This window comes from Chlamydotis macqueenii, chromosome 19 (genome assembly GCF_036417535.1).
Source record: "Chlamydotis macqueenii isolate bChlMac1 chromosome 19, bChlMac1.mat, whole genome shotgun sequence".
In the NCBI taxonomy this organism is placed as follows: domain Eukaryota; kingdom Metazoa; phylum Chordata; class Aves; order Otidiformes; family Otididae; genus Chlamydotis; species Chlamydotis macqueenii.
In genome coordinates, this window is record NC_141574.1 from 6,554,671 (window position 1) to 6,579,741 (window position 25,071).

At 40.2% G+C, this 25,071-nt stretch overlaps 1 protein-coding gene and 1 long non-coding RNA gene across 2 annotated transcripts; one reads left to right on the forward strand and one right to left on the reverse strand.

The window, feature by feature from the left end:
• Window positions 1-1,338: 1,338 nt before the first annotated feature.
• Window positions 1,339-7,882, reverse strand: LOC147598350 (uncharacterized). Its single transcript, XR_015260586.1, has 2 exons — window positions 7,128-7,882; window positions 1,339-4,341 (listed from the first exon to the last, which is right to left on the reverse strand). It is a non-coding gene; the product is annotated as an uncharacterized LOC147598350 (long non-coding RNA).
• Window positions 7,883-7,993: 111 nt separating this feature from the next.
• Window positions 7,994-24,080, forward strand: NCBP3 (nuclear cap binding subunit 3). The gene is made up of 13 exons (XM_086762745.1): window positions 7,994-8,212; window positions 9,859-9,924; window positions 10,287-10,392; window positions 11,392-11,517; window positions 13,888-14,016; window positions 16,297-16,370; window positions 17,272-17,380; window positions 18,172-18,271; window positions 18,610-18,716; window positions 19,988-20,273; window positions 21,083-21,240; window positions 22,445-22,609; window positions 23,115-24,080. Exons 1-13 carry the CDS (start codon window positions 8,060-8,062, stop codon window positions 23,348-23,350), a joined length of 1,815 nt encoding a protein of 604 aa, XP_086618871.1. The 5' UTR covers window positions 7,994-8,059; the 3' UTR covers window positions 23,351-24,080.
• The last annotated feature ends 991 nt before the right edge of the window (window positions 24,081-25,071 follow it).

Sequence of the window (25,071 nt, forward strand, 5' to 3'; positions counted from 1 at the left end):
GCCCTAGGTGACATTCTGGGATGTTAAAACAAAATAAACATCTGGATTAAGCGAAGGCTTTGTCTGCTAATGACAGCAGTGCAGGGCAGCCTGGTGTCACACAGTCCTGCCCCAACCACTACTTTGAAGGGTTAGGCTTTGTAAATCTGGTCTAGATAGCATACATCAATACCGTCCTATTTATAAAATTAAAACTAAAGGAGAAGAAGATGCACCTTTTGGTTTCTTTTCCCTGTGACCTCAAGAAAGAGCATTTCTGCCACAGAAATGTATTTCCTCTTGTAATTATTTCAGAATCTGCTCCTCCCAGGACGTGCCTGTGTCCTGTTTACTACTGATGTTCATGTAATGTGTGGCCTCTGCCGTAAGCATTCACACCTGGCTTGGAAGTGTCACCTGTGTCGGAGATTCCTGCCAGATGTTATAGCTCTGTGATGTCACCACCAAATATAGCACTTTTGGTCAATGCAGGTGACATAAGCTATTGTATAAAGACCTCTGCGGAGAGGCTGTTAAAAATAAATAAGCTTGGAGCGTGTGATGGGTAGCAAGAAGACACATTAGTCCCTCTGGTTTATACATAACGGGAGGAGCCTTTATGTTGCCAGCTACAAATTTTTTTCATGCTAAAGTCAAAATTTGCTGCTGGGTTTTGCTGGGAAGTGCTGTCAATTCGGATGGAAAATGGCGTATCGCAGGGGATGGGCTGGAGGGTTTTGGTTTGAAAAACATGCAGACCTGAGGAATGGAGCAGTCTGAGGAAGACGGAAGGGTTGTGCAGTTGGAAAAATATTAGGAATTCTTAATGAAATTGGCTGGGTGTGACAGAAAGAGGGGTGATAATTCACGGTGACAATGAGGTGCGGCCGTGGAGCCCGTCGGCTGTGGTGTTACGCCTCGGATGGGGAAATAGTGATGACAAGGCAGGAGCGAGCCCTGGGCTAGAACAGGGTTCCGGTCTGTTGTGTGTGAGGGGAATAGAGCTGATTAGTGTAATGAGGGGAATGAAAAACTTGCGTTGTGGGAACAGATAAAACCAGTACGGTTTATTTCGGCAAAGAGGAGGTAGGGCTTCTCTCTTAGCTTAAACACCTTGAGTGGGAAAACAATAGTTGGCAAAGAGAATAACTGAGCCCAAGAACAACAAGATACAGGCTCACTACAGAGAACTGTAACCTGAAATTTAGCTTTATTTTATCAGAGAGGTCAAATTCGGGAGGGATCTTCCAATAGTATGGAGGAGAGGGGGGAAATTGAACATTTTAAGAGTTCAGATCACTTTATAAAAATAATTGCAGTGTTATAGTTTACCTGTCCAATTAAATGACAGAGACTGGCCAATTTCAAAATTTGGTTTATTAAAGCAAGCGACAAGTAAGCAAAACAGCGCTGGGCGGCCGGGGAGTCTCCCGCTCCTCCAACGGCGCGCGCTCACTTCCCGAAAGTCACTGGTTTTATACCCTTCGTCTTCCGGTATACGTGTCTTCCTCGGCCTCCTGGTGGTCGTGGGGATGAAGGCTCCTTGTCTTCCTCACCTCACGTACTCCTTCTCTTCACGAGCCCCCCTCCCTTTCGCAGTCCTGCCTGCCGTGTTTACATAACCGGGTGCCTGTGGCTGACCTTGCACATTTCATGTAACTCTCCGTTGTTCTGACAAGGTTTGATGAACAAACAGCTCACAGTTTACCACAAGCCCCCCTTTTTCTTTTCACCATTTTGTTCAGCAAATCGCTTAAGCTCCTGCTCGCTTAAAATGAAGGTCTCCTCCACCTCCGGTATTCCTCCCAAAGGTTCATACTTGGTTCTCATAAGCATCAAATGAGCTGCTTCTAATCTGTTTTTTACAATTGTAACTACTCTATTGAATATACAGGGTCCAAAAGTTAATACCAATATCAATATAATCAGGGGTCCTGCAATGGTAGATAGTAACGTGGTAAGCCAAGGAGAGTGGTTAAACCAGGACTCATACCAGCTTTGCTGCATTTCTCGTTTTCGTTTTTCTAGGCCTTCCCGAAGTTTTGTCATAGTATCCCTTACAACCCCTGTGCGATCAGCATATACACAACATTCTTCTCCCAAGGCGGCACATAGCCCACCTTGTTGTAGAAACATTAAATCTAACCCCCTTCGGTTTTGTAGCACCACCTCTGGTAATGATCTAACAGATTTTTCCAAGGCAGTTATTGATTGTTCAATTCTTACCAAGTCTTCATCTACCGCTATTCTAAGTGATTGAAATTTCTGATTTTGTTGGACCAATGACGTTATTCCTGTGCCTGCACCTGTTGCTCCTACAGCTATCGAAGTGGCTACTGTTAAAGCCGTAAAGGTGAATGGTTCCTGTTTTTGTAAGTGGTGACTCTGGGTATTCTGGTAATTATACACAAATTCCTCAGGGTGGTATATGATCCGGGGAATTATCATCACTTGGATGCAATATTCCTCGGATTCGTTGAACAATTTAAGAGATAAACAGGGAGTGATTCCAGTTTTGGAGCAGATCCATTTGGTGTTACGGGCTGGTATTAGCCAATCAGCAGGGGGCTTCCCTTTTAGGGAAGCTTTTACCTTGCATAATTTATTTTTCTTTGGGGGTACATTCCCAATACACCTCCCTTGTCCCGATACATATCGCATCGTCAGGCCTGGTTTTCGACCTTCAGAATCCCATAAACATTGTATTGGGTTTGAACCATTTACCCTTTTTGCCTTGGAGTGGATGCCCATTGCCTCATAGAAGGGAGGTCTAATATCGTAACACAACCAGCAGTGTTGGGTCATATTTGGGTTTGTGTGGTTTAATACCAGGTAACTGGCTTGCATCAGTTTCTAAAGGGAATTATCCTCAAGATTTTCGTCAGGTGTTTGGGTGGTTTGGGTATTATTTATCACCGGAATTATCATTATATTGTCCTTTATTTTCTCAATCGAATTGTCAGTCAGTACCTGGTTGGGGCCTACTGGCAATGGATCATTCGGGACTACTTCCTTTTTTATGAAGATTAAGCTGCCCCTATCTGTCCCTGGTTCCCAAAACCGTATCCCCCATGTCCTTCCAACTATCCAGGAAGAATCCTGTGGTTGTAGTATGGTTAGTTTTAGGAATCTACAAGTTCCAGCATCGTTTACACTTCCATGATAAGAATACGTAGGGGCTCGACATCGTTCTGGGCCCCACTCTACCTTTAGATATGGGTCTGATTTTACCAGATTCCATCCAGGTTTTGTGGCTATAGTTTCACACCCCCAGAAACTACAATAGAATTCTCCAGGCCAGTTACAATACCCTTTTCCGGGGTTTGAACTTGGGCACCAATAGGTCGCTTTTGCATTGACAGCTCCCCAACTCCATTGTCGATATCTACAATTATCCTCACCTAATATTTGTGGGAATATGTCACAATTTGTTATATTAAAAGTGGGAGTCCCAGGGGTTATGGCACTGTTGATAATCTTTGAATCGTCCCATCTACCTAGGTTCCATTTAAAAGGTTGATGGGGGTTCCCTCTACATACCTCAATTAACATCATAATTACTATTTCCCACCATAGATTCAAATTAAGGGAACATGATGGACTCCTTAACCCTACACGAGTGCCTTCCCGAGGATTCATTCCTTGAGTATTCCTTTAATCTGATAGTTCGGTCATACAAGGGGGTGATGTTTCCCTGGGAGACAGAGTCGAGCAAGGGGCCCTGGGTGTTCGTGGTATAGGAGGTTATATGCTTTTTCCCCACCGTGTTACGTCTCTGCCTCCTTCGCCTACTCTTTTGCTTAGAGCAGCGAGGTGTACTTATCTTCTCGGCAGCAGTCGTAGCCTGCAGGGGTGCCTCCTTGCTTTGTCACCCTTACCCTTAAGAGTCTCCCAATCTCTGTCTCTCCCTTCCCAGGATCCACACTGTATATTTCACAGATCACCCGTACGACCTTTACCTTGGTAGAACAAAGTTCATTAGTTTTGTTAATTTCCACTTCTGGTTAAAACAATTTGGGCAGATACCCTCTAAGGGAGTACCCGTGTGGGCAATGGGTCCACCACTCTTTCCCTAAAAAGGTTACAGAGATAACATACAATGGGGCGATATTTACAACTATAGCTTTACAACTCACAGTCTCATTTATCCATCTAGTTCTCAGGACCGGAATCTTCGGGTAATTGTCCTTTATCTTACCGGTATCTATATATTTCCTAATTCCGTTCATTAATCCTTTTTCTTACGCAGCTTCAATTTCAGGGTTTCTGGATCTCCAGAGCTCTCCCACTGCTCCTTAGGGATGGGTCCTTTCACTCGGCTGGCATGAGTCCACCCTCTTCCAGCAGTCTGGATGGCGGTTTCTGTAGTGAGTAAAACAAGATAAGGCCCTTCCCAGCGGGGAGTTAATGAGGACTCCTTCCATGATCTGATTAAAACTTTATCTCCAGGTTGTATATTGTGTATTGCGATGTCCAACGGAGGCCTTTGTACTGCTAAGCCTTTATCTCGCAATTGTTTTCTCATAGACGTGAGTTGAATTATGTACTGTTTCAGTTGTAAACTTTCAACCTGGGGATGATCTCGGGGAACCTCCAAATCATAAGGCATTCCATGTAACATCTCAAAAGGGGAGATTCCCACATCAGTACGGGGTTGAGTCCTAGTATTTAATAAGGCTAGGGGAAGGCATTTCACCCAAGACATTTTGGTCTCCATCATCAATTTGGTCAGTTGTTTCTTTATTTCACTGTTTACCCGTTCCACTTTTCCCGAACTCTGTGGGTGCCAAGGTGTATGATATTCCCATTTGGTCCCCAAAGTAGTAAAAACTTCCTTTATGATTTTCGAAACAAAATGTGGTCCCCTATCAGAGTCAATAGTTTCAATAGAGCCATACCTAGGTATCACATTTTCAAGCAGTAGTTTTGTTACCGTTTGGGCAGTGGCCCTGGCAGCTGGAAATGCTTCTACAAAGTGTGTTAAATGATCTATTATTACCAACAAATATCTATACCTCCCTACCTTCGGTAATTCGGTAAAGTCTAACTGAATTTTGGCAAAAGGTCGGTGGGTTAACGCTCTTCCTCCTAATGGCCTTTCTCTTAGTTGGTGCTTGTTCACCTTTTGACAAGTTATACAGTCCCCAATTATTCTTTTCGCGATATTATATACCCCAATACATGCATATTTTATAGCAAATTGGTCTACCAATGCTTGAACCCCCCAATGGGTGTTTTCATGGTATTTGCGCATGATTCTTATAGCCATAGTCTTTGAAATGACTTCTCGCCCATCAGAAAGTTCTCATTTTCCTGATTCAATCTCCTTTGCCCCCATCCGAGTTAACTTGTCTTTTTCCTGTACAGTAAAGCTGTACAGGTAAAACTTTTCTCCATGCACACAACAAAACTTGTAATTGGGATTATCACAGCTACAATGGAGCGCATTACTCCCAAAATTCTTCCAACAACCATAGCAGGGAGGCTCAAGCAAATCATCCCTGCAATTGATACACCTTTTATGGGTTTCAAAAACCATTAGAGCAGCTCTGTTTGCTTCTTGATCTGCTAAGTTGTTTCCCCTTGTCAGCGGAGTCAATCCCTGTTTGATGTCCTTTCAAATGAACCACTGCTATTCCTACCGGTCCCCATAAAGCCTGCAAAATTTCAACTATTAATTCCTGATGAATCAATCCCTTTCCCTGGGAATTTATTAAGCACCTTTCTTCCCAAATTTTCCCAACTGTATGCACTATTCCAAAGGCATATTTGGAATCCGTATACATTGTACAGATTTTTCCTTTTAATAATTGTAAAAGCTCTTAAAACCGCGTATAACTCGCATGCTTGGGCCGACCAACTGGGACTTAGGGGCCCTGATTCCATTACCTTGAATGTTTTCCCATTAATTATCGCATATCCTGATTTTCTTTTCCCTTCCACCACCCGGGAAGACCCATCTACAAAAAGCTTTTCCCCATCTTCTAGCTCTTCTTCCTCTAAATCTGGTCTAATTTTGGTTTGTTCTTCAATAGTGTGCAGGCAATCATGAGTTATTTCCTCTGACGGTTCCCCATACAGAAACTGTGCTGGATTCTGTAAACCAGTAACTTCAAGTTCAAGTTTAGGTGAAGATATCAGGATACCCTCATACTTTAGGAGCCTGGCATCAGTAATCCACTTTTCAGCTTTCTGTTGTAAAATTCCTCTAATATTGTGGGGTGATAATACTTTCAGTTCTCCCCCAAAGGTAACTTTGTGAGCCTCTTCCACTAGCAGAGCCGCAGCCACTATAGCGTGTAGGCAGATAGGCCATCCTCTGCTTACAGGGTCTAACAATTTAGAAAGGTATCCTACAGGCTTTTTCTTCCCTGCCCGTTCTTGCGCTAACACCCCATACGCTGTTCCTTCATCAACATTAATAAATAAATAAAATGGTTTCTTGACATCCGGTAAACTCAAAACAGGAGTGTTTACCAAATCCGTTTTTAAAACTTCCAATTGTTCATCATCATCCTTAGACCATTTTAATAGGCCATCCTTAGATATCTCAGCATATAAAAATTTTACTTTCCTACTATAGCCTTCAATCCATTGTCTACAATATCCCAAAAGGCCCAGCAATTGTCTGATCTGTCTCTTAGTTTTTGGAGCCGGCAATGATAATATGCCCTGTACCCTTTCTGGGTCTAATTTCTTAGTTCCTTTACTCAACCTGTGTCCTAAATATTTAACTTCCTTTTCGACAAACTGCAGTTTTGATTTCGACACCTTTAATCCCTGTAAACTTAAAAAATTTAACAACCTAATACTCTCTTTCCTAACTGCCTCCTCGTCGCCACCGGCCAACAGTAAATCATCCGCATACTGGACAAGGGTCACTCCCCCCCCTAATTCGTACCCCCTCAGAACCACCCATGGGATCAGAGGGCTTGCTTTTCCTCTGTCCCATCTTCCGAAGCACCTTCTTTCACTCACACACTCACTTCCCCTGGTTCGTGGCCCAGCCCCTCGTGGGTTTTGGGAACCGCACTACTGAAGGTCCCCGCTCACTTCGCCCGGTGGACTACTGAGTCCGACGGACGTCTCACACAAGCACGCGTCAGGATACCCAACCCCAACCGAACGGCTAACCGGCCCATACTCACGCATCCTGCGTCTTCGTTCGGGCTTCGTGCACAAAGATTATGGGGCTAACCGGTTTTATTTGCTTACTGACTAATTTGAGGTTCGTCGGTAAAGGATTTGGCGTAGAAGCACCCAGACAAGGGCCGCTTATTCAGCGGGGCACCTCCCCTGCCAAGGACCTCAGGCCAGATTGCCTTTATCCGAGTCACGGCACCAAAACTGTTACAGTTTACCTGTCCGATTAAATGACAGAGACTGGCCAATTTCAAAATTTGGTTTATTAAAGCAAGCGACAAGTAAGCAAAACAGCGCTGGGCGGCCGGGGAGTCTCCCGCTCCTCCAACGGCGCGCGCTCACTTCCCGAAAATCACTGGTTTTATACCCTTCGTCTTCCGGTATACGTGTCTTCCTCGGCCTCCAGGTGGTCGTGGGGATGAAGGCTCCTTGTCTTCCTCACCTCACGTACTCCTCGTCTTCACGAGCCCCCCTCCCTTTCGCAGTCCTGCCTGCCGTGTTTACATAACCGGGTGCCTGTGGCTGACCTTGCACATTTCACGTAGCTTTCCATTGTTCTGACAAGGTTTGATGAACAAACGGTTCACGGTTTACCACAGTAGGAAGCCGAGCCTGCTGTAAAAGGTCCGGACCTTACAACCCCCCACCTCCAGTGGTTCCGTATTTCCGCGCACACCCCGCATCTTTCCGCGGTACGACGGCCGGGGCTGGAGGGTGCCTGGAGAAAATGGCGCTGCAGCCCTCTCGCTTTCCGTAGCCCTGGAGGACCGGCGGCGGCGCGCTCTCCCCGCCTCTCTATGACGTGTGTCAGTGCCGTGCGCCTGAGCGTGTTGTTCCCCAACCGGCTCCGCCTCCGGGTGGCGCTCTGCCCGCCCTAGAGCGGCCCGGCGGCCGTTCTGGGCGGCGGCGCTCTCGTCTCGTTGGCCGGGCCGGAGCCATGGCGGCCGTACGGGGCCTGCGGATCTCGGTGAAGGCTGAGGCAACGGCGACGACGGCGGAGCCTCGCGGCCCGGAGCCTGAGCCTATGGAAGTGGAAGAGGGCGAGCTGGAGACCATCCCTGTGAGGCGCTCGCTCCGGGAGCTCATTCCGGTGAGGGACGTGCGGTGGGGTCAGGGGCAAGGGGGGGGGGGACGGGGGGGTCTGCGGGGACCTGTAAGGGCAGTTGGAGGTACCCTCACGGGAAAAGAGGCGAGAAGGGGTAAGGGTGGGGGGAGCGGGGGCTTAGGGGTGTCTGAGTTGGAATGTGGGAGCAAGCCGTAAGAGGAAGCGGCCGGGACGTGCTGGGGAGCGAAGGGAATAAAGGAGGTGATGGAGAAGAGGGTTTGGGGTGTAGCGCAGAGGAAGGCAGTGGGTGGGAGAGTGTGAAAGGAGAGAACCGGGAGCAGGGGATGGCCGTGGGAGAGCAGAGTTGGAGGTACTGAGAATGTGGGCTCCGATGAGTGGGTTTTGAGGGCTTCCTTTCTCTTCTTTTTTTCCCCTTTTTCGTTTTTGCTAATTGTTCCTGTACACCTTTTAGCAGGATTACGTTTAATACACAAAAATGGGTCAGACTTCTAAACTCCTAAGTAGTCTTTCACTCTCAAAATTTGTGTGGAAATTGCTTCAGAAACTAATCTCTAATTAGCTGATTTACCAGGGTGCTCGAGCTTCTACCAAATACGTGGCCTAAGAGACAGCACCCTTCTGTACTTCCTTGGGCTCCGTGAGTCAACCTTAAGCAGTGGGGTTTTTTAATTTTAAAAATAATGCTTTTTTTTTTTTTTTTTTCTTTTTAAGAACTCTCAATGTTTAGCAGCTTTAGAGAAACTTTGACGCTGTTACTAAGAAAAGTAGATTGTGTGTACTTTGTCATTTCTAAACTGAGACTGACCTGCTTTCTAGAAAAAGTCCTTTAGCTAAAATAATTATTGTAGCACACAAGTAAACAACATGTTTATCCCTAGAGAAAGCAAGACATGTTCTTCCTGCCCCAAACTTTTGCCAGGTGGTGGTCCTGAGGATGTCAGAATGAAGAGGTGCTATTTTTACATAGGCAAACCGTGGAAGGGACAGAATTGGGTCACTGGTCCAGAGTCTGTGTGGTTTAGCGCAGTCTTGTGAATTCTGTCGTCCTCATTGATGGAAATGAAACTTGTACATTTTTTTCCGCATCATTCTCCGTTTTTACTCTTTATCAGTAGGGTTGTATCAAAACAATAATGTTTCATCTTGCTAATATTTGTAAGTTGAGCTTGAAATAGTGATAAGAATAGGTGTAAAAGTTACTTGTTTAATTGTGGATATAATTTGGTGTTCTGACTTTTGAGATTAAAAGTTGCAAATTGACACTTTAGGAGTCGGGTGTCACTGTTGAATCTGTTCATGTGTTACAAGGAGATTGTACTCGAACCCCAAATTGTGGAGATTTTAGTTAAGGAAAGGTGTTTGCTAACATCCTCTGTATTGCTGAGAGAGAGAAAGTAAAAACTTTAACAGCAGCAGACGCAGAAACGAAATTTTGCTAAAGGAAAAAAAATCCTTGTAGTAAAGGAAGTTTGGTTCAGTTCATGTACTTTTACTTTCACTCAGTGAGAGTTATTGCGTGTGTGCCTGTCTGTGGAGGGATGTAGCTTGGAGTAAGGATCAAGGAAAAGAGGATGTATTTCTCGTAGAAATGACCAGATTTTTTTTCAGCATAGCAAGAATGTTGCTTTCAGTGTTCACTGAGATTTCACCACTCTCTTACTTTGTTTCAGGACACTAGTAGGAGATATGAAAACAAAGCTGGAAGTTTCATTACTGGAATAGATGTAACATCCAAGGTAATTTTTGTGTTATGATTCTTCAGCATATTCTAATATTGCTACTGGAAAGGAAAAACCATTTCACGTATTTATTCCACAGCATGCACACAAGTTTAGCCTCATGTTCAGATAGCTGGCATTTTTCAGCAACTAGAGAGTTCTCCTTTTGTTGGCTGTGGCCAAGCTATTGTGTCACAGAAATGTTTTAGTGAATTATTTCTACGTTCTGAAACTTACAGGTCTCTTCAGAATTAATAGAATTATTAATACAGATTGTTGCTGTCTGGTAGATTTTATTTTAAATATATGTTCCTTCGGGGCAACTTGTTGGTAACGCTGCTGTGATTTCTGTTTTGACTGCATTGTTTTACATTTTGCAGGAAGCAATCGAGAAGAAGGAACAAAGAGCAAAACGCTTTCATTTTCGAGCTGAAGTGAATCTCGCCCAAAGGAATGTGGCACTGGATCGGGACATGATGAAGAAAGGTATGAGTTTATGCACAGTCAAGAAGAAAAGATCCCTTTGTTTATTTCTTCACAGTTCCTTTACTTGATTTATCCTATACTGTTTCCTGCATCCCCCGAGATTTTCCTAGGTCACTGCGAAAATAAATCACGTTAGGATTTTTTTCACCTTTTTATTGCAAGGCCATTACTTTTAAAACTGCTTGACAGTTATAATTTTGCTCCTTGTTTTACCAACCTCAAAAAGAAGACGACATTTTTGGTGTACCTTGTTACTGTTTGGCAACGGCACCTAGTGCTACATGTTCGAGATTCATCTTCTGGATCAGTGCCGCTTCAAGAATCTTTAGTTTCTTTGAAAAGATCAGATCTTGAGCCCTGTTTGTGTATGAGTGGAGGACTCTGTCCCATGCACAGTGAGATCAGATTCTGTGCTGTACACACAGAAGTGAAGCTGGACTGATTGCAGATGTGCTCTTAGGTGGCAAGCTGGGCATGTTGGGATATAAGCAGATCAGCTGGGAGATGTACGCACAACAGACTGGTGCTTTTGGCATCCAGTTAGTTCCTAAGGCTTTTTTTTTTTCCAACTGGCAGCTTGGAACCACTAAGCCATGGCCTATAACAGCTCTCCATCAGATGATACAAGTGGAAGTGCATTGTGCACGTGTCCCGGTCACAGATCTTGTTAGTACTCTGGATCTTCAGTACTTAATGATAGTGCTTCGGCAACATAAAAAAAACCCAAACAAACAAACATTTAAGGCAGTTTGATTGCTGTGCCGTACTTGCATCTACCAATGCTTGTAATGTTACCTCTTTATAATTCTCAATTACGGTTTTGCATTGTGGAATAATAATTCAAGTTACGGTGTTTTAGAATGGTGTACATCATGTGTTGCCTTAACTAGCTTCCCTTTAGCTTATTTAAAATGTTTGCTTTATAAACCCGTGTGTTACTGATGTAAAAGCTTGCTGCATAGAAGTGAGTACCAGTTTTGTATCTCTTCCTCATTACAGCAATTCCTAAAGTGAGACTGGACACAATTTACATTTGTGGAGTGGATGAGATGAGTACACAGGACATCTTTGCCTATTTCAAAGAGTATCCTCCTGCTCATATTGAGTGGTTGGATGATACATCATGTAAGTAAATGGAGTCTTTTATCTGTAATTCTTACTCTTTTTTTTTTTTCTTTTTAATATAGAACCATAGAATAGTTTGGGTTGGAAGGGACCCTTAACGGTCACCTAGTCCAACCTGCCTGCAAGGAGCAGGGATATCCGTCATAGCTGTACTTCAGATGTCTTAGTGGCTTTCAAAGTCACTGATTTTTGTCTGTCTCAGTTTCCCTGTCATTTGCCTTGGTCAAAAGAGATTTAGAAGGAAAGAATTAATAGCATGTGGTGAAAATCAAACCCACTATCTGACTGAGTATTATTGGAAAGAGATAGCACAGAATAACTTGCAGATCTTTAAGTGGAGGGGGGAAAAAGGGTCTAAAATTTTGTGCTGTTTACATTTTGACATCAATAGCGTACCTGCTTGGGAACGTCACAAAAGATGCCGTTCTGAGAGAAGATTATTGAGCTGTGTGCAGTTAGGCATGTGGTATGGTTTCACTTTGTGAAGGAGCAGACTTACTGCTGTGTTTGTTTAGTGCATTCTCAAGGAGAAATTAGAGGGTGGAAGAAGGCAGCAGATGAATATGATTTACATAGATTGGAAAAGGAATGTAAATTCAAATTGCAAGGGCTGTTTCAGGGAGTAAGCACGCAGTGAGATTGCCAGGAGGATGTAAGGTCGTCGGCAGTCATACTTTCTTTAGTGATACTGAAGACTGTACAAGCTGTTTGCTGCAGTTGGGTGCTGGATCGTGGAACTGGAAGGCTCTGAGATTGTCACGTGGCTAGAAACCCTGTAACTGAAATAATATAAAAATAGTTCAAATTGGATTGGAATTGCTGGAAACTGGTTTATTGACAAGCACAGCTAAGACCTGAGAATTAATAGCGTGGTTCCGTGGAGTGACCCTGAAGGAATTAGGTTCCAGTGCAAGACAAAAGATAACACTATACTGCAAAATATTGGTAACTGTGAAGTCACTGCGAATGACAGCTTTATATACTGCCACAAGCTGACAGAAAATTTGAAATGCGGTGAGCCCTGGGTGGACAACTGCAGTAAAGAGCTGCTAGATGAACCTGTGGTGATACATAAGCTAGCAAGTGCATATCTTAACTCTGTGTCTGAGGCTGCATTTTTAAGATGGTCTGATTATCCCTTTTCTGTCTGATTATCCTTTTTCTTGACTGTTACATGAGTAAATTTAGCGTGGAACCAGAGTGAACGTGCAGTGCAAAAATGCAGACTTCAGAGTCGTAACAATACTTTACCCAGTTAAAACACATCTTTTTTTAGTGTTTAATTTTCATTCTGTGTCACGCTGTACACTTGGTGAAAATATCAAGAAAAAGCATTGTCTTTTCAGCATAGATCTGCATCACAGCATGGCAAAAATGTTAACGTTCCCAACTGAATTGTATCTCAAGGTGTCTTGGTGCAAAGGTGAATTTAGACAGCGTTACGTATTTCAAACTGCTGAACACAAAATGATAAAGGCTTTGAAAATTTGGAGCAGGTAGTTATTAGCCAGACATTAAGGTTAGTATCGGGGTGTTCTTGTAAATCTTGTCTGTTTGAGTAATTTAAGAGAGAATCTTTTATTTTGGGACACTGTATAGTTCTCTTAATATCTGAATACACTCTGCTTAATGGCGGAGCAGTAAATGACATTTGTTGCTGTATTTGCACTGAACGCATCCGTGCAGAAAGCTTTTGTTGAAAACCTGTTTCTAAGCAGATTTAGCTCTTTCAATTTCAACATCTATGAAATGCTTTTAATTGGCCTAATAAGTTATATTGTACTACCACCTGCTTAAGGCATATATGAGGCATATCCTGAATCATATTGTTAGCCTGTGTACATGATAATCTGTGCAAAGTGCTTGAGCAGTCTCTCCTGTTTTCCCCTATTTTCCCCCTTTTTAGAAAAGATTAACAGAATTCTGTAGTAAAGTCCAAGGTTCTGTTAAATTGCCAAAGGGGAAAAAAATCAAGGCTGCTTTCTTCTCCCCTTCTCCACCCCCTTAATCTCTTTTGTGTGCTAACACATTCATGAAATACACTGACCCTGATTCAGTATCTTCATTTGCTGTGCTCGGGAAGCAGTCTAATACATGTGGTTGTGCGTTTCAGTGATTTTTATTTTGATCGGTTGTTGTGTGTGTTTTTTGTAATGTGATGAAAGTTGTGTGTCCTCCAGCTTATCAAGTATGTTAAAGAATATGACTTTACCTGCAAGAGGTGTATCTGATTACCTTTTTGTCATATTACTGTATAAGAGCATTTCTGAACTTCTGTAAGTAATTTCCCTCTAATAAGGCAGCGTATGTGACTGCTTGATTATACAAACTGCATTTTGGTTTTGTATGTGTTATGTTTGTGTGTCGTAGGTAATGTGGTCTGGCTTGATGAAGTAACAGCAACACGGGCTCTAATAAATATGAGTTCCTTGCCTGATCAGGAGAAAACAAAAAGCAGAGAAAACAATGAAGAGAAGACAGCTGAAAAAACCAAGAAAGGTAGATTAAGATATGCATATATAGGCATCATCTAGTTAATGAAACTTTAAACTTGTGCTTGGGTACTGCTTAGTCTAAATTACTGAAGGAGCTTCTATCGTATAGTTTCAGGTAAATGTATTCTGCCACTTTAAAAAAGGCTTTCATCTTGGAAACCTTTTGAAGAAGCTGCCTCTTAAAAGGTGGGTTGGAGCTAGACCAAAGCAGTAATTCAGTCGATACTGAACATGTTAGATGCAGGGTCATATGCAGATATGGTATTTATAGTGGTACATATTGCACAGAAATAAGTCTGCGTAACGTGCATACAAAGGCAGTAAAAGGATGGATTCTAAGCGAGGAAAAAGCACGTCTAAGAAAATGTCTTATTTTTGAAATACAGCAGTTGATTCTTTTATTGATACACCACCATCCTTTAAGTGTACCATTCATTCTGATGTGATGTTGTATCGCTTCGCCACTGTATACCATCTCTAAATTTCGCCATTACATTCTCAAGAAAGAAGCACACTGAAAAGTCAGTTATAAAAGAGCAAAGCAGCGCAGGTACATCTTAATGTTGTGATAAATCTGGTACCTGAATGCCTTAGTTATAAATTCATTTTACATTTATGACTGTAAAATAAAAATCAGGCTTTTGCTACCTTTGGACTGTTTTACTGTTAGGGTGGTGTGATAAATTGCTGTGGCTCAATCCACACGGTACAAAGCAAAGAGAGAGACTGTATTTATTAACTCTTCCATAGATTTTGATTAAACATTTTATATGAACAAAATGCAAATAGCCAATCTCTCTATTGGATACTTGCAGTGCTACCACAAGCCTTTCTAGAAAGCTTGGGTTTTAGGGCTTTGTTAAACTTATGGATCCTTCTAACTCATCCCCTTTTCTTCTTGTTGCTTTTCTCCACAATGCAGTGGCTCCTCAGCCGTCCATGTGACTTTAATTTTGGGGCAAAAGTTGATAGTGCTTCAAGTAAGACTTGTCATGAAGTTTTTGGAGATAAGCGACTGTCTTGTTTAAGTGGAGCATAAATATATGTTTTTAATCTTGTTGGCTACAAATTACATATTACATCATCATTACACCACATCTCAAAATAAAAACTGTCGTCTAAATTACGCCTCTTCTTCTGGAAGAGTGAGATAATTAGAATACAAACCATTCAATTACATCTTAAGGTGTGAGATGTGTATAGATACACTGGAGTACTTTGGCTTAGTTGCATTCATTTTTTAGATAGGAAATTGAAGGCTGTTGAGGCTTTTAGGTAATGAAGAGACTAGTCTTTACTGTGAGAAGCGTGAGGAGAGTATCATTTGGAGTAAAAAAATTTGCTTGAATACTGTCCCTGATGGAACTTATTTTTTCAGGTTTGAATTTGACTCATTTGTTTACCTAAACTTTCTCTTTGGTTTCAGTTTGGTTAATTGTACTTTACTCTTTTATGTGAACTTGGGTATATTTTCAGGATCTTTTGAGCAGCAGCTGCTCTTTGTCTTAATCTCAACAATAGACTTGAAAACTTAAAATAAAGAACTCTGAAATACAAAAGAGGGTTGGGTTTTTTTTTTTTAGTCTTACGTTTATGAAGTCCTTTGAGGTCTTTTCAAATGATATTGGTATATGTTGATAGCTGTCCACAGGCACTACTTTTTTTTTTTTCCTGAGGACTGTTTGGGGGAAAAATATATTCCAGTGTCAATTTTCTTATTTTGAGCTAAAAAGAACCCTGAAAAATCTGCAAGCATCTCACAATTGTAGTAGTTCTGGAAGCATGCACTCTTCTGTTAGTTATTTCACTTTGAAATTAAGTTACTATGTGGTGGGGTTTTTTTCCTCCTGATGTCTCTCAAAAACTTCTAAGTTTTTTAATAATAATCTGTTTTTTTACATTGTTAGTATTTGATACTTGCAGCATTTTAAAGGGAGGCTGAAGGAAACAGGCTTTTATGTGCCTCTTATAGTCTTGACCTTGCTGATCCCTGTCATACCCTCAAATGCAGTGCAATTTCATTTGCTTTCAAAGAATTAATAATCCACGTGTGGTGCCGCAGGCAGTTATCTGCACAGAGGCTGTCTAGTTAATGTTATTCTGTGCTCATGCATGCTTCAAATTTCCATAGACATTTACTATTTTGAGTATTGTCTAGGCTGCACAGAAGAAAGGATAACACCTTCAGTTTGATTTCAGAGAACGTAGATAATACAAATGTGACTGACACACTAAAATGTAGGTTATTTTATTTTTTTTTTACCCCAATTATTTTATTTCTTAGAAAAACAGGAGGAAAGTTCTGATGATGAGACAGAAGAAGGCGAGGTTGAGGATGACAATCCAAGTGACGTTGAGGTCAGTACAGAAGGAAAGTGAAAACACTGTTACAGAAATTTTGCTCTGACTGATGTAAAGTCTTCATAACAATATGGTTTTAACCATATATATATTTGCAGTTCACAATTTAATTATCAAAGTAAACTAGATGGGGAAATGGCAGGAAGTGTGGGTCTGCTGGTGGTGAGAATAGCTACTAAGAGTATTTTGTGAAAGTAGGTTTTGAAGAGCGCTAGGCTATGCAGCATGTAGAGCTAGACTGGCTGCTCTTTTCTGCTGAGAGGAGGCAATGAAAGAAAATAATGGAAGGCAACGGCCTTTCAGCAGGGAAGGCAGTGCTTGAAGAGACAAATAGGATTTAGGCTGTCCATAGATATGTGTGGGAATCAGCATATGCATTGATGTTTTGTAAGTAGTTTAATCTTTGCTTGCTGAATGTATAATAGGTGTGATTAGTATTTTCTTTAGGAATGGCTCAGTGAACACAAATACATCATCGAAGTCTGAATTTTAGTTTCTACAAAAGCAGATAAAAATGAAAAAAAAAAAGGCAGCCTTTTAGTTGTTGTGTGAGAGCATGTTAGTAAAACTATACAGATACAAAACAACAAAAAAATAAAACAGTTGTTTTCCAGTGTCTGAGTTGTGCTATTTATTTTCTGCATTTCAGTCAGTAGTATAGTGTCATTTGAAAATTATTTGATTTAATAATCTGAGGTAATGTTATGAAGGAAGAGAAGGAAATATTTTAAATCTCTAGGGCAGATTAAAAATTCGCATTAGTTTGTTCAAGAAAAAAGCAGGGTTCATTTGAAAACTAACTTTCTTAATCAGTTGATTGCTTCTCTGTAAGCAATCTGGTTTTGCTCAACAGTAATTTTATTTTTGAGTCCAAAATACCTTTTTTTGCCCCCCAAAGTTGGATGGCCTCTCCCAGGTAGAAGAGGATTCTCTGCTGCGTAATGACCTTCGCCCTGCCAATAAACTGGCTAAAGGAAACAAGCTATTCATGAGATTTGCTACTAAAGGTAAATAAACAGCTTAACAAGCATAATATTAACCACTTCTTGTATTTTTATTTGTTGACTAATTAATGAAGTACCTAATTTTTATTTGCAAAATTGTTAGGTGTGTTTTTTTTTTTTTTTTTTTTTGCTAATCATTAGATTAGCTAATCATTAGATATTAAGATTTTGCAATAAATCCACATTTAATGTGTGAATCAAATCCAGTTCAAGCTGTATGAAGACTATGGTACATAAAAACTTTATCTTGGACTCAAGTGATTCTTCCCGATACCATAGAATAGGTTTTATGATGCTCTTCTCCACAGAGGTAAATTTCTTGTTTTATAAATACAAAAATCATTTGAGATGCTGATGAGGTATTAGTGGGAATTATTGCTAAATACAATTGAGATATTAAATGATATTTATGAGTAAAATGAAAATCCATGTACTCTCTGGGCCAGGTGGGAGGTGATGCATCCATAAAGAAAAGAAAGGTCATGAATAAGGTGAGTATAGCCTCCGGCAGTAGTGGTGGGATGAGTGCTCTGTTAAGCTGATATGTAGAAACTCAGTCTCCCTAGAATTAAGTTTCTAGACGCAAATAAAACTGTGGTGCTAGGAGAAATTCCAGAGCTGTCAGCAAAATTGTATCCTTCATGAAGGAGATTGAAGTAATGCTGATCTGCAAGATATACTCAGTCTTACTTTCACTCTCTGTGTCTTTTAGACTGGATGGTTATTTGTTTTTATGCTAGTGTTGTGAGATAGATTCAAAGAGGGAAATCTTCCTTTAATTTATGTTTTTTCAGATGACAAAAAAGAGCTGGGAGCTGCAAGGCGAAGCCAGTATTACATGAAATACGGCAATCCAAATTATGGCGGCATGAAGGGGATTCTTAGCAATTCTTGGTGAGTTCTGGATAGAGGAATTGGAACATTGCAGGTAACTGACAAGAGAGTCTAAAACTGTTTACATGTGTGGATTTTCTTTCTGTTCAGTTTACGTAGATGCTTCTTATGCATAAATAATGGTTTTTTTTGCAGTGTGACTGAATTTGCAAGGGGAGTATTTTCTCATGAAAATAAATAATGTTTATATTCAAAACATTCAGAACAGACCTCTAACATAAATTTATGTCTGCTATTGAAGTGAGTGATAATTGCATATGCTTAATCAAGGACTGAATATGGCTCATTCATGATGCCATTTCTGTGACAGGAATGTCATTCTTTTTACGGTGTTTCAGGAAACGAAGATACCATTCGCGTCGAATCCATCGAGATGTGATAAAGAAAAGGACGCTTATTGGGGATGATGTTGGCTTGACTCCTCCTTATAAACATCGTCATTCAGGTAACTGATGCCAGTATGTCAGCCCTGGAAGAACACAACGGGGGAATGGAGGGCTGGAAAGGACCTCAAACCATGCCTCACGGAATCCCCTGCAGCGTGTGAAAGTGAAGTGTACTTCTAAAGAACTATATTTATAACTGAATCGCATTTTAAGAGTTTGCAGGGAACAACTGAGGCAAAAATGTCACGCTATGCTTTGGCTTACCGAAATAGCTGCTACTTTTTATGTGGTATTTCTCTTTTACAAATTCAGGACATGGAGGCTGTAGCATTAAGGGCAAAAAATACGAGATAACTTCTTTAAACTTCTTGGCAATTTGTTGTACTTGCTATGTCAGTTCTTCCATTCTATGAAAAGCAAGCTCTAAATGTAAAACCATAAAGATTTTTAAATTCTATTAATTAGGCTTGAATATATTTATTTACTTGTTAAGGTAGGGGGTTTGCATTAGAAAAATAATAGATTTAAAAATCTAAAAAAATTTAAAAAAGTACAATGTCAAAGTTTCATGTGAGTGGCCTGTTAAAAACACAACCAGAAGAAGACTTTGCATGTTGATAGTGTACTGCTTTCTGAAAAGATGCTTACATACTGCAGATGACTACATTTAAGTTGTTGGTTTATATTGGAACAGCGTATGTGATGATGTTCAAGGTCAGGCTGAACGGCGCTCTGAGCAACCTGATCTAGTGGAAGGTGTCCCTGCTCGCTGCGGGGAGGTTGGACTGGGTGACCTTTAAAGGTCCCTGCCAACCCAAACTATTCTATGATTCTGTGATAAATTTGTACTAATACGTGCTTTCTCTTTGGCATTACTGCTTACAGGATTTGCAAGGATTATCAAGGAGCCAGCAGCTGTCACATTAAACCCTGCAAAATCGTAGGAATTGTTATGTTTAGTTCAGGAAGTATGAACTGCACATACTACAAGAGGCAGTTGTACTTTATATATACAGGCCAGCTTTATGCTTGAGCAGGTTTCTGAGACAGTGAACACCATGGACTTTTTTTTTTTTTTCTCCTGTGGCAATTTTCTTTTACTCAGGCTATTCTGTGATATAGATTCCACTTAGAATATTTTGCATAGAATATGCATATTAGAATAGAATTAGAATATTATCTTTTCTTCAGCCTTAGAGAACTATAAAGACTTATTTGTAGGGGATCATTAATTACAGTGTGGTTTTTTTTTCTTTCTTTGCCTTGGTTTTAAGGTACCTTATATGAATGATAAACTTCAGTTTATCAGAATCGGTTTGTTTTGCTGCAGGCTTAGTAAATGTTCCCGAGGAGCCTATTGAGGAGGAGGAAGAGGAGGAAGAAGATCAGGATATGGATGAAGATGACAGAGTTGTGGTAGAGTACCGTGATGAACTGCAAGCTTTCAAACAGTCCCGAGACCGCAGTGCAGCGAGACGATCGAGTGCTAGTGCCTCCGATTCTGATGAAATGGACTATGATCTTGAACTGAAAATGATATCAACACCTTCTCCCAAAAAGAGCATGAAAATGACAATGTATGCAGATGAGGTGGAATCACAACTGAAAAATATTAGGTAAAAGTTTCTGATTCTTTAAAAGTTTCAGTGAAAAGGCATTCAAATTGTTTATTAGTGACAGAGCTGTCAAAGCTTAAAGACAAACTGTTGCTACTTTTTCAATTCTTAACATAATTTTGTAGTAGATATTTTAAAAATAAATACAAAGTATAGAAAACAATGATACAGGCTTTTAACTACAATTAACATTTTAAAAATATAGCTTCCTTTGCAGATTTCTCTAACCCTCCATATTGATATTAGCGAAGCTCAAAGTGGAATCAATAGAAATTTGGGCAAGAAAGCACAATTAATTTATTGCTATTCATGGCTAGGCCAAGGAGAAATAACTCCTCTTTTTCCTTTATCCTTTCATCTTTCCTCAGAAAGAAGAATAACCCTTAAGTGTTGATCACAAAAAGGAATTTATGTTCATTATGGGCATATTAACCACAATCGCATATGTTGTAGATTATTAAAATAACTTTAACATGCATCCCTTCAGTAGTATGGTTACACTTCATTATAATGCCAAGTCCTTTAACAATTTTGCGTATCTGCTCTGAATTTTGACCCAGAGGCACAGCCCTAAGGAGACAAGTATCTGCCTTCAAATGGATACTGAGGTATTCATGTGATTATTGCTGAATTTAGGATTCTGACTGGAACATGTGCTCTTCCAAGTAATCTTTTTACCTTTGTTTCTCAGTAGAGAGATCCTGATATTACTCTTTCATGTGATGTAATTTTACATACAAGAAGACTCAAGAACTATACGACACTTCATTTAATTTAAGGGATGTTAAATCTATTATTATTTTATTTAGGAATTCTATGCGAGCAGATAGCATAGCAACCAGTAACATCAAAAATCGAATTGGCAGTAAAGGATCATCAGAGAAAGTTGCAGATGTAAGATTACTGTTAGAGGAAAAACGTCAGAATAATACTGGGCCACGTCAGCCAAACAGCACGGTAAAATCAGGTAATTTTAAACTCTTACATTGTGCAGAATTGTGACCGGCCCATTAAAATGGATATATTCATCTCATATCAGTGCTCCACTGTAACTTATGTTCAGCAGCAGCAGCAGTTTTTGCACCCATACAGTTAATTTTTCCTTGCTAAGAGGCTGAGTTGGGGATTGCTTTGGGGAAAAATTGGTACATTTGAGTGAGAGTGTGACATTTATTTTTATCCAAATTATTCACCTGCTTCTGTTTCCCCCCTACTTTGTCATTTTCGATTTGCTCACTCCTTGAGGCAGAGATTTTGTATGACATTTTAGTATGTCGAGGGGCTCATGTACAAAATGAAACATGAAACGCTAGCTACTTGCATGAAAGAACATGTATTACATGAATATGGATGTATTTTTCAATTGTCAGGGTTTGTTTTTGGGCTTAATTGAGTGTTGCTTTTTTGACTCAGGTATGTGTAATTTCAGCTGCTTCTGGCATATGTAGCATCCAGAGGATGATCTGACTGATTAAGTGAAAGATACTTATCTGCATCAAAATAATAGAGAAGTTATGTTAGTATACTTTATCCCTCCTGCACATTTCGGGGCTCTGACAAGTTGGCACATAAATCCTGTAACTGCCTTTGTCTTTTCTGTTTTTGTTTGAACCCTCTTAAAGACTAGGAATATCTAGCTAAACCAGACAAACTTCAGAATGTAAGACTCACATCATGGGTTAAGTATCAATATATTTAGGATTCTTATATCCTCTTTTTAATTTTATTCTGCAAAATACCAAGCAGTATTAGAATTCTAAAGTAAGGTATCTGTTATGCAAAAAGAACCGTTGAAAGCATACCAGTTTTTATATTACTGTACCTCACGCTGGGTACATACACGCTGCGCTGCTAAAACAGAAATGCAGCAAGGCATGGAATAACTGACTCTTTTGATCTTCTGGACATAGCTCAACCTAGAAACATTAGATGTCAAATTCATTGCCAAAAAAAAAAAAAAAAAAGAAATCTGGATAAATTTAACTGCAGACATTGCCAGGATTGAAATCTGAGTATGAAAGACATAATGAAAAGACTACAAAAAAGACACAAATAGAGAATCTGTTTCATATAAAGTTCTTCAAATTGTGCAACAAGCAGAAAATTAGCTGGCAGAACTAAAGTAAATGCATCATGATTTTTGTAATTTTAATCACTGAAAATATCCCTAGATGTGCGGCAAAGACTGGGAAAAAGACCACATTCTCCAGAAATTAAACCTCCAACTAGTACCGCTGCTCCTCGTCGAGAGCCAATATCAGACGTACACAGCCGGTTAGGAATCCCCAAACAAGATGTAAAAGGCCTCTACTCTGATACCAGAGAGAAGAAAGGAGGTTAGTTCTGTGAGAAACTGTAATACTGCAATGCTTTTGATTTTAGAGTATAAGAAATTTCAGCAGCAGATCATGAAGGATGTTCAGTTGAGGGAAATTAAAGATGAATTGGCAAATGTTTGTTCAGAGCTTTGAAACCTCAATACACGTAGGTAGGTTGAGCTGAGTATTTTTATGAGCAGTATTTTTATATAGGTATGCTTAAAAGTAGAGGACTGCTGTAAAACTGTGGTCAAAATGGGGCACTAAAGTAAGCGTAACGAATGCAGCGGCACTTCAGACCTGTGTGCAGCATTCTCTGCAAATGGGCAACCAGTGAACGGGATTGCACTGAGCCTCCCATATTTTAACTTCAACTACTGCTTCAAAGCATATAAGTTCCATGCCAAACATTAAGTTGGGAGGAGCATGAGGAGTTTAAAGAAACGCAGTGAATTTAAGACTAGGTTCCTCAGAATTCCTCTTAGTCCTGTCTTTTTTTAATGTTTGTTTTTCATCTGATTAGGTAATTTATGGACCCGATTAGGGTCTGCTCCGAAGACACAAGAAAAGACTTCAGATAAACCTGAAAACTCTGTGGCATCTCCAGAAGAAGATGATTCAGAGCTCCAGCGAGTTTGGGGTGCACTCATTAAGGAAAAAGAACAGTCTCGGCAAAAAAAGAGTCGATTGGATAATTTACCATCTCTACAAATTGAAATCAGCCGAGAAAGCAGTTCTGGATCAGACACTGAATCATGATTGTTTTTACATTCTCATCCTCGAGATTGTGACTGCAGTGTGGCAAGACTTCCCTTGCGCAGAAGCTGGACACTGGCAAAGGCTCTGCAGTGAAGTTTCCAGAAGTGTCTCTGTTCCTTTTATACAAAAATAGAGATGCATATACCACTTGAAACCTAAAGCAATCGTGTCTGGAGTCTGTGGTTGGCCCTGTGTTACACAGGACATTGTCATATATGTTTATTACAGCAAACCTGTAGTTAATGGCGGCTAAACACTTCTCCCTAAGCTTTGAACTTAAAAGAAGAGGCAGAAATGCTCTGTATTTTTAAGACGACCTTTTTGTTCTTAATATTTTTAACATGGAGCCTTTTAACAAAATATTTTACACAGTTCATCCAAAGAACAGGGCATTTCATAACGAACATCATTGCCTTGCCCTTCTGGCTCCCAGCAGCACCTTTCCTTTCCTCTTGAAGTAATAACAGTAATGCTTCCTGGGTAGGCAGCCAGCAAGGATAAAGCATGAAGGGACTATCACGTTCCCTTCCTCCAAAATACTGAATGTAAATCTGAGTTACCCGTTTCAGTACAGTGAAACTTTGCATAGTATCCAAGTAGCATCACTGCTCTCAAGGAATTCTGCTCATTTATTTTGGTGATACTATGTTCTGCTGTATTAGGGATGGAGATGTTCGAGACTGCAAAGTTGGATGTTTGAGAATTGTATAAATTCCCAAGGGTTTACTTTTTTTTTGTTTGTTTTTGGTTTTTTTTTTTTTTTTGTTACATGATGGGAAATGATACTTCTTTCATTCTATCTGTATTATGTTTTGAAGAAATCTAACAATTTAAAAACATACACTTTTCTATTTGTGAGAACTTTCCTGTTGGCCACAGTGAAAGCTATCGTGCTGTTTTCCTATGTGCTGTTTAACTATATATATATATAAAAAAACTAAAAGAGAAAAGGAGAACTATAGGATCACTGTCTCACGTCGGTATTTTTGAATGTTCTTATTGTATAGTACATGTGGATGTACACATGGTTGACTTGTTACGTTCAGCTTTCTTACCCGCATACCCCTTCTATGTGTACGAAAAAGGTTTGATCAGTGTGCAACTGCAATTTTTTCTTGTTTCCTATGGCGTTTATTTTGATTGCCAATAATTCTAAATAAGGAATAATGCTAGCAGGTCATATTCTGTTAAACAGAACAGGTAGCAAAAACATTGTCTGCTACATTTTGATAGTCTGAAAATTTTGTTTGCGTTGTCCCTATTTCCTAGGTTGTCAGTCCCAAACGTCTGAGTATCTCTTCCCCTTTCTGCTTTTTGACAAACGTTTTCTTTTTTTCCCTGTTTTTGTACTAAGTTGAAGTAGGTTTGAGACTTCACAAAAACAAGGAATCTGCAATTAACTTTTCCTATGGCTTTATCATGTGTAAGAATAGCAGCATGTAAAATTAAAGGTAAAAATGAAAGGTACAGTGACTAGAAGGGTAATCTCTGGGGTCTGACTGGGCTTCAAGCCTTATTTTTTCCTAGTTTTGTGACACTCATCCTTGATTTTCTATTTAATTATTGAATATATAAATACGTCTCATAAGTACTGTGGAGAGTAAATCACTGCAATGTCTGATCACTGTAATAATTCATTTTAACCTGTGCTTTCATTAACAACCCTTCAAATAGTCATACTCATACCGTCCCCATTTCTCAAGATCCTGATAAAATTTATT

Coding starts and splice junctions, on each gene's coding strand:
- NCBP3 (XM_086762745.1), top strand. CDS start 8,060: ATGGCGGCCGTACGGGGCCTGCGGATCTCGGTGAAGGCTGAGGCAACG. Junction 11,518..13,887: donor GTGGTTGGATGATACATCAT/GTAAGTAAATGG, acceptor TGTGTGTCGTAG/GTAATGTGGTCTGGCTTGAT. Junction 18,272..18,609: donor GGGATTCTTAGCAATTCTTG/GTGAGTTCTGGA, acceptor ACGGTGTTTCAG/GAAACGAAGATACCATTCGC.